This window comes from Pundamilia nyererei, unplaced genomic scaffold (assembly GCF_000239375.1).
Source record: "Pundamilia nyererei isolate P.nyererei 1_Seehausen unplaced genomic scaffold, PunNye1.0 scaffold00491, whole genome shotgun sequence".
NCBI lineage: Eukaryota > Metazoa > Chordata > Actinopteri > Cichliformes > Cichlidae > Pundamilia > Pundamilia nyererei.
Genome location: NW_005187892.1, coordinates 147,967 through 156,337, shown reverse-complemented (window position 1 = coordinate 156,337; position 8,371 = coordinate 147,967). Strand labels below are relative to the sequence as shown.

Here is an 8,371-nt window from a genome sequence, read left to right as displayed (position 1 = left end):
TACATTTCACTGTGTGTTATACTTGTATAACTATGCATGTGACAAATAAAGAACCTTGAACCTTGAACCTTGAAGACTGAGATATTTGACTACGTGTAGAGGGGGGAAGGTGGATACACTGGACACAAGATGTTGAATATGCAGCTGCCACAGAGGAGGAAAAAAGGAAGCCCACAGAGGAGATTCATGGACGTAATGAAGAAGGACACGGTTGGAGCTACAGAGGATGAGGCTGAGGCAGATGATCCGCTGTGGCGAAAGAAGAACAAGATTGTAACTAAACCCTCCTGACCAGCAGGTGGCGAAATCCCAACCACACGCTGAAAGAACCGGAAGTGACATGACATCAAACTTCTCCGTCTCCCACGTGTGAGAGCATTTCAGTCACATTGGTAGGTCTGCGGCTCCATCATGAAACGACCAAGTAAGTAAATAACGTTGTTACAATAATACTTCATTATGAATAAAGTGGAATAATTATACAGAGCTTTACTGGTCTGTTAATCACGCGGTTAACGAGCTAGCGGCTGTCATTGGTGGTCGGTAAACCTGTTCAGTCTGCTTTAGCGCGGCTTCCAGCTAACAACCGCTAACTGTTTTATTCTTTTCTGTCGTCTTCAGAGTTAAAGAAGGCAAGCAAGCGGCTCTCATGTGCCAAACGTTATAAAATACAAAAGAAGGTAAGCGCCTTAACTTTGACACTAACTTCAAGCAGGACGTTTGAGTAAATGTTTCCCACAGAAGGCCCATGTGGACCAGATTTTCTTTTTTCTTTTTTTTAAACGGATTTTTGTGTCCCCATGTAACTGAGTGACCCAGTCTTGTCGTGTATTTAGGTCCGGGAGCACAACAGAAAGCTAAGGAAAGAGGCAAAGAAGAAAGGAGTGAGCAAACGAGTGAAGAAGGATATCGGAGTGCCCAACAGTGCTCCTTTCAAAGAGGAGATCCTCAGAGAAGCAGAACAGAGGAGGCTACAGGTTAGCAGTCAAATGGCTTTTCTTGCGCACATCATCACGGGAGCATGTTGAAGGTTAATGCACAGTCCCGATCTAACCATGAAAAAGTCTGTGCTTTGATCATCATGACATTCATGTGCAGTATGTCTCTTGTGTTGGTAAAGTGTAAGAGTCTTTCAATGAATCTGTCTCATAGGTCGAGGAAGAAAAAGAAAAGAGGAGGCAAGCTAAAAAGGAGCAGCGAGCTGAGAAGAGGAAGAAAGAGAAGGAGGCTGCGAGTAAAGCAGCAGAACCCACGGCGAAGAAGGCTCGCAAGGTAAAAAGGCCATCGCTAAGACCTTATGTGTATTCAACTTTTAAGCTCTTCTCTGCTGACCTTGTCTTGTTTAAATAGGATGACAATGGAACTCAGTCAGAGAAAAAGCCTGCCCCAGACAGGAGCTCAAAACACTTCCTTTGTGCTGAATTAAACAAGGTAAAGCTACCTGCTCCCAGGTGTGGTCTAACCATGGAGAATAATAGCTCTTAACGCTCAAGGGATCTCCTCTGTTTCAGGTAATCGATGCATCCGATGTAGTAATAGAAGTCCTCGACGCTCGTGATCCACTGGGGTGCAGGTGTCCACAGCTCGAGGAGGCTGTGCTGCAGAGAGGAGGCACCAAGAAATTACTTTTGGTTTTAAACAAAATAGGTAAATTGACTTGGGATCCTGCCTCATGTTTCACGTACAGTTTAAACCCTGATGTGTTTGCGTGAATTTCATTGGATTAAACTGGTTTTTGGCTTTGTCTGTTGCAGACCTGGTGCCAAAAGAGACCGTGGAAAGGTGGATCCAGTGTTTGCAGCAGGAGTTTCCTGCTGTGGCATTTAAAGCATCGACACAGCTGCGGGATGGAGTTGTGGTAGGTGGTGCATTTTACTCTCCACACTTTAAAAACATGAAGACTTTGCCATTCAGATTTTGCCACAACAGCCAGTAGTTCTGTAAGTTTGATTTATTTAGTTAGTTATTTTTACGCTGGATGCGTGGCACAACCCTAAGTAGATTTGTGTCTCCGCCTGGGATTGAAAAAGAGTCAATTCACCTGAGATTTTGCACAGTGAGATTTTGCTAAAATGATTTTCTTGCCATCACCCAACATCATAACTAAAAAGCGAAAGGGAGACTGATCACATCTCATGTTTGGTCAATACTGAACTGGTGACAGCTCCAACTTTCTGCTTTGAAAGCATTCCACCGTCTGTTTAGATCACAGATGCAGTTTATTCATTTTCACGAGTTGTCTGTCATAGAGGGCTGAAATAACGAGCGTGTTTTAAAACTGTTATTCAACAGTGGCTAGTGTGAGTTCTGTGGTTACTAAGAAATGTTAGAAATTAGGGTTGTTGTTTTTTTTAATGATGTGGAGGACTGAGAAGGTTGGACAGCTTCTTCTGTGCTGTTATAACTGGTTATAGCCTCCAAGAGTAGTAAACAAACCACATGATTAATTCAGCCTGTTCTACGCAGAGCTGAGATGTGTTTGTGGATCATTTTTAAAAATCTCTATGCATGCAGACACGAGGTATCCATTTTTACAAAAGAGCAATCCTCAGCCACTTTAACTGTTCATGATATCTCTGTTTCGCTCTTCATTAGAAAGCCAAAAAGCGCAGGATAGTGGCCTCTAATGAAGTGCTGGACAGATCCAGAGGAGCAGTCTGCTTTGGAAACTGTTGTCTTGCAGAGTTGCTCATAAGCTACGCTGATAAAACGCAGAGTGAAGGTTCACTCCGAGTCGGTGTAGTTGGTAAGTTTTTCTTTTTTTGCCATCAATGTCCTTGATGGGTGTTTCATTCACTGTCAATTGTTCAGGGTACTGAATCTTTTGCACACTTCCTTTTACCTTCAGGTTTTCCTAATGTTGGGAAGAGCAGCATCATCAACAGTATAAAGGGGTCCCTAGCATGCAATGTTGGCATCAAGAGAGGCACCACCAAGTAAGTGGCAATCTTTAAAAATCCAGTCTCTAAGTAGAACTCTTCTGTATCACTGCTTGCAATTGTTCTGTTTAGTTTGCTTTAAAAGTTGTAATTTAAGTGAATATTGGTGGTGAATACGTTTCTCTGACCCTCTCGCTTGTTTTGCATCATCATTTTTTTTTTCCTCTCTACAATTCACCAGAATGATGCAAGAGGTGCACATCGCAAAGAATGTGAAGCTAATAGACAGCCCAGGAGTTGTGGCATCGCCATCCAACCCTCCGGCCTCGATGGCTCTGAGGAGCCTGCAGGTGGAGGAAGGCGGTGAGAGTGTGCTGGAGGCTGTCAGGAATCTGCTTAAGCAGTGTGATAAGACCCAGGTATGAAGAGTTTCTCTCACAGGAGGTGTTAACATTACAAATTTGGTCGCTACAGTTTTAATAAATTAAGGTTATTTGTTCTGATTGTTCCAGATCATGCTTCAGTATAACATCCCAGACTTCAGAAATTCTCTGGAGTTTCTGACCCTTTTCGCCAAAAAGCGTGGTTATTTGCAGAAGGGCGGCGTTCCCAACACAGAGCAGGCGGCCACCATGTTTCTTGCAGATTGGACAGGGTGAGTGTGCGCACTTTTATACTGTCTTGGGAAGGTGGGCAGCTGCAGTGCATGACTGGAAATGAGGACAAAATGCACTTCTGGAGTTCATCATGAAGACTTCTAATCCAACTCTGATCCAGATACTGTGCTGTACTGAGCTGTAAACATGCTGCTTGGCAAACTGCTTAGTGCTTTTGAATTAAAAAAAATCCTGCTCTCTGGCTTGATGTCTCCTCAGAGCCAAACTGAGCTACCACTGTAAGGCACCAGAAAACCACAGCCTTCCTGCCTACCTGTCTGATGCTGTGGTCACTGAGATGCAGAATGGCTGGAATCTAAACAAAATAAAAACGGGAAACAAGGAAACTCTGAAAGGTATTAATGTGAAATTTTGTGAAGTTTATTTTGGGGGGGAGGGAGTGTCATTGTGTAACGTAAGGCAAACATAGTACACTATTACAGAGGTAAATGGTTCCCGGCCACTTTATTAGTTAACCTGGTTAGTTACTGGGTTAGAGCCCCTGTTGCCTTCAGAAGTGCCTTAATTACTTGTGGCATAGATTCAGTGAAGTGCTGGAAATATTCCTCTGGTTTTGGTCGATACTGAAATCCCAAAAGATTTCAGAGGAAGCAGGTTTCAGATGATTTTTGAGCTTTGTGACATGGTCCGTTATACTGCTGGAAAAGGACATTGTCAGCAACATTAAACATAATAAATAATAAGCAAATGATGCTCAAATGGTTTTAAGAGGTCCAAAATGTGAAATGGACCAATCCATCTGACACAACTATCATGCACATTTAGAGTCATAAAATCACCTTCCTTTCCCATCTGATGCTTGTTTTGAAATTCAGGGATTGGTTGATAGAAGTCTAGAAATAAAAGTTGAGAGTGCAGGAAGTAGTTACGGTTAATATTAATGTTCTATTCGTGTGAGGTGTAAAGAATTGCAGTTTGGCCTTTTGAGGCCTCAAGTGGGCTTTTCAGGTCAGCACTTGTGAATGTATTACAGTGTTTTCATTCTTTAATCTTGTTGAAAACATTCCCTTTTGCAGCTGTTAGATTTCCAAACCAGGCCAGCAGTATAGGATTCACCTCTAAAGGGCCGACTTCAGGTTTGCTGAGTGTCGCCGACATCCCTGAAGGAAAGCCTGGAGCTGCAGCCACAGAAGAAGCAGAGCAGAACGAAGAAAGCAGCGAGGTAATTACAGATGGGAAACCTGTCAGACAATAGAGCTGCTTAAAATGTTAATGATGGTCCACTCTTCTGGAAATGAGGACAAAAATGCAAGTCTTGAATTGTTCATGAAGACTTCTAATCCAACTCTGATCCTGATGACTGGAACCCTTTTTTTTTTCTCTTAATAAAACACGCTGTATATTTTTGAGCTTGTTGAGTTTAAATAACTGAACCATCCGCTCTTCTTACAGACTGAAACCACGGAGGACTCGAATAAAAAGGAGAAAGCTGAGAAACTACAGAAAAAGACAATCAAAAGTAAATGTTTTGAAAAAGATTGCTTTCATTTGTCACTAGAATATTGGTCCCATCAAGGCAGCTACTTAACATCTCCTGCTTTCTCGTTGCAGAAAAAAAAGGAAACGTGCGTTTTCAGTCTGTCCCCATTGACATCAGCCTCTCAACAGCTATCACAGACGACGCCTATGACTTCAACACTGATTTTAAATGATTGAGCGGGTGCCTGCAGCCTGGTGGACATTCAGACTTTGGATTCATCAGAATGCATGAAAATGATGATTATACAGTCACTTGGGTGCCTTCACTTGTCCTGCTAGTGGACTGATTTCAGAGTACAGCTGGGTTGAACCCAGCTTACTGTGGGATTAATCTGAAAGTTTTCAACTGATAAATCAGTCGGTTTGTCTTTCTCGGAATAACCACCAACCAAGAGATGGACTTTATTGCATAGCATGCATCTGTATATATCTGATTCTTTACAAGATCTTTGTAATATCTTGTATTGCAGTGTAAATAGACATCGTACTACCAAGGTAATAAACCTGAAAAGAAACAATCTGTTGCCTTCTGTTGTGTGGAGTTTTTTGTTTTTTTTAGATCAGTACATTTCAATATGAAAACCCTCTTTAATTCAGTTTTATTTATATCTACAGAGCCTACAGTAATACCAGAGAAAACCTGAACAATCGGACAACCCCCTATGAGCAAACATTTGGTGATAAAAACTAACTTTTCTAAACTCCCTTTTAACAGGATGAACCCTCCAGAACCAGGTTCAGGGAGGGACATCCATCTGACACAACCCACTGGGAAACATCTTAGCCTAATTTTAAAGGTATTAACTACAGTGTCTTTGTTTTGTTATTGTCCATCCCTATTAGGAAAATGAGAGCCAGCACATGTAGAGGTGACCAAAGATACCAGCATCTTCACTGTACACAACAAAAGCAACGGTATGATCACAAAAGACTGGACTTACCAAATATTTATCAACTTTCTGCAAATCCCTCAGACATGTTTGAAAAGTGTAGCAATTTCTGATTCATAAATGGCGACTGCTATTTTTGGGAAAACAAATCAAATTCTGGATTTAAGCCTGATATTTGGCACACTGTCACAAAAGGTACCGAATTCTGAAGAAGATGCAATTGTAAAAAGATTTAGCAGATATTGGACAAAAAAAGAATCACGAGAGTTTAATAAACATGTAACCTTTATTTGATATACAAAAAAAAGACATTTACACCAGTAAGGGAACTTTAAACAGGTAGTAGGAAAATGCTGATAATGAAGCACTAAAGTAGATGTTTGTGCAAAGCTGTTCTGTTCCTGCAGAGGTGCAGTGATCTTAGTGGTTCGTGTAAAAAAACACCGTTTTGTTTTTTTTTGTTAAATATGAAAGCGGGACGGGTAGTGTTTATTATGGTAAAGTAACATGCACCATTAGTTTGACTGCAGTTAACCTGTAGAGGATTTATACAAGACTTAAAAATATAGTTTTCCACAGGAAGTACTGCACTGAGGTACTGACATGAGGAATTTGCATGGCTAATGATTATAATTCAAACTAAGCTGATCAGAAAGAAGCAGGAATAAGCTGTGGCTGTGGCTGTGACTCACTCTAACGACAGCTCAGATAATTGAGTCATTTAATATGCACATTAAGTAAATAAATCCTTATTTAGCTGCTAAACACACCTACTTAAAAGCCATTTACTTTGACAAGGATGGTTTATGCTCAGCTGAGTGGGAGTAAAACAGTATTTGAAATGGTCTACTTTTAGTTTAACAAAATATTTCTAAAAAAAATGCAATTCGAAGCGATCAACAATATACTCTGGATATAGAAAAAAAAATCTCTGTTCATTGGAAGATGAGAATAGGCAGGTCCACATTCGGAGGACGATGGAACTAAAACACATGACATTTGCATAGTTCCTGAGATATGAAGAAGTTTTCCTGCTGCTACGAACCCGATCTGAAGGTTCAAGGAGCCCATTTTTCAGTCTAGCTGTCCCCCGTGTGTCTTCGCACAGGGTGAAATTTTCCTGTGGGGTCGGGAATGAACCACTTGTCCCACACATCAGTAAAGGAGGATCCTCGCCCCCAGGGCTTATAGTGTCCGTTCCAATGCAGGAGTTTGGCAGCTTTCACAAACTGGGAAGAATAGCGGCTTCCAGCACCTGTTACACCTGAAAAATGAACAGAATTGTTTCTTTTATTTAGCATATTTAACACTGAAAGCACAAAATATAATCCGTTATTGTATGAAGAGAAACATGTTTTTTTTTTTTATCACCAAAACAGGACCATCCTGTATGATCATCAAACATGTGATCTGAATATTTTTATCCTTCACAGAGTTTTTGCACAATTAAAAGTCACTTAATGACATCAAAAGGCTGCTGTAGGACTAGTCTGACACTGACAATTTGCCTCTTTGCAGAGACATTTGACCACACTGGCATGTATTAGTTAGAAGTGAAGACAAGGCTAGGAGGTGGCTGTTTTAAGTCAGTTACAGCAAAATGCTCAGACTAATGAACAGCCTGCCATATATCTATCTGGATTGTTTTGGTGTGATTTCCACCATTTTAAAAATATCAGATGTAGAAATCTCTGCTTTTTTCTTGAACATAATGGAAATGTCTTATGTGGTGGTGAACATGGAAAAACAAAACTAAATTCATGCTTTCTTCTGAAGAGCGAAACAGTTGATGGGTGAAGTCAGATAAAAGAGTAAAAGTTCTTACATTTAAGTGATCACAATATTTTTTGTTCTTTTAAGAAAGCATGTCGTAATTTGTGAAGAGACGCGTCGCTACTGACTTTCATTACGGCACTGTAAGCTCCACAAGGTGCCATTTAGATCCATTATATTCTAAAGAAGGCAGAGAAATCTACAACTTGGCACCATGAAAAAAATGACCTATTTAAATGATTTACCCCCAAGTAATTTACATAGTATTCATTTGGCCTCACACACCACATAAATAATTAGATTCTGAGGCTAAATGTGTCTTTAAAAGCTTGTCAAGCAGCCTGGTCTTGTGGATGTATCTGATATCTCCACGTTGGACTTGTTCTTGAATCAGCAGCATTAACGTTTGTCAAAGTTCAACGCTGCAAGTGAACAAGAACACTGTTGTGATGTCATAGTTTTTTAACATGGAAAAAATAAACCTGCTGATGTCCACTCAGGGAAAAAAAGTTTTTTTAAAAATGTTTGGAGTTAGATTTGAGGGTTAGAACGTGAACGTGGTTAAGGTTAGGGTAACGAGCTATACAGGGAGTGCAGAATTATTAGGCAAATGAGTATTTTGTCCACATCATCCTCTTCATGCATGTTGTCTTGCTCCAAGCTGTATAGGCTC

General features: G+C 40.6%; 2 protein-coding genes across 2 annotated transcripts in view; one reads left to right on the top strand and one right to left on the bottom strand.

Annotated features, from left to right (window-relative positions):
• Positions 1 to 282: 282 nt before the first annotated feature.
• gnl3 (G protein nucleolar 3) lies at positions 283 to 5,558 on the top strand. Its single transcript, XM_005753995.2, has 15 exons — positions 283 to 424; positions 622 to 680; positions 837 to 977; positions 1,153 to 1,272; positions 1,351 to 1,431; positions 1,512 to 1,647; positions 1,755 to 1,858; positions 2,596 to 2,746; positions 2,849 to 2,936; positions 3,121 to 3,298; positions 3,392 to 3,534; positions 3,755 to 3,891; positions 4,573 to 4,718; positions 4,949 to 5,015; positions 5,108 to 5,558. The coding sequence occupies exons 1-15, from the start codon at positions 412 to 414 to the stop codon at positions 5,206 to 5,208; spliced, it is 1,665 nt and encodes a 554-aa protein (XP_005754052.1). The 5' UTR covers positions 283 to 411; the 3' UTR covers positions 5,209 to 5,558.
• Positions 5,559 to 6,166: 608 nt separating this feature from the next.
• Positions 6,167 to 8,371, bottom strand: part of glt8d1 (glycosyltransferase 8 domain containing 1) — a 5,636-nt gene continuing 3,431 nt past the window's right edge. The window contains exon 9 of the mRNA XM_005753994.1: positions 6,167 to 7,189. Coding sequence (XP_005754051.1) covers positions 7,005 to 7,189 — 185 coding nt within the window. The 3' untranslated portion in view covers positions 6,167 to 7,004. The remainder of the gene's footprint in view (positions 7,190 to 8,371) is intronic.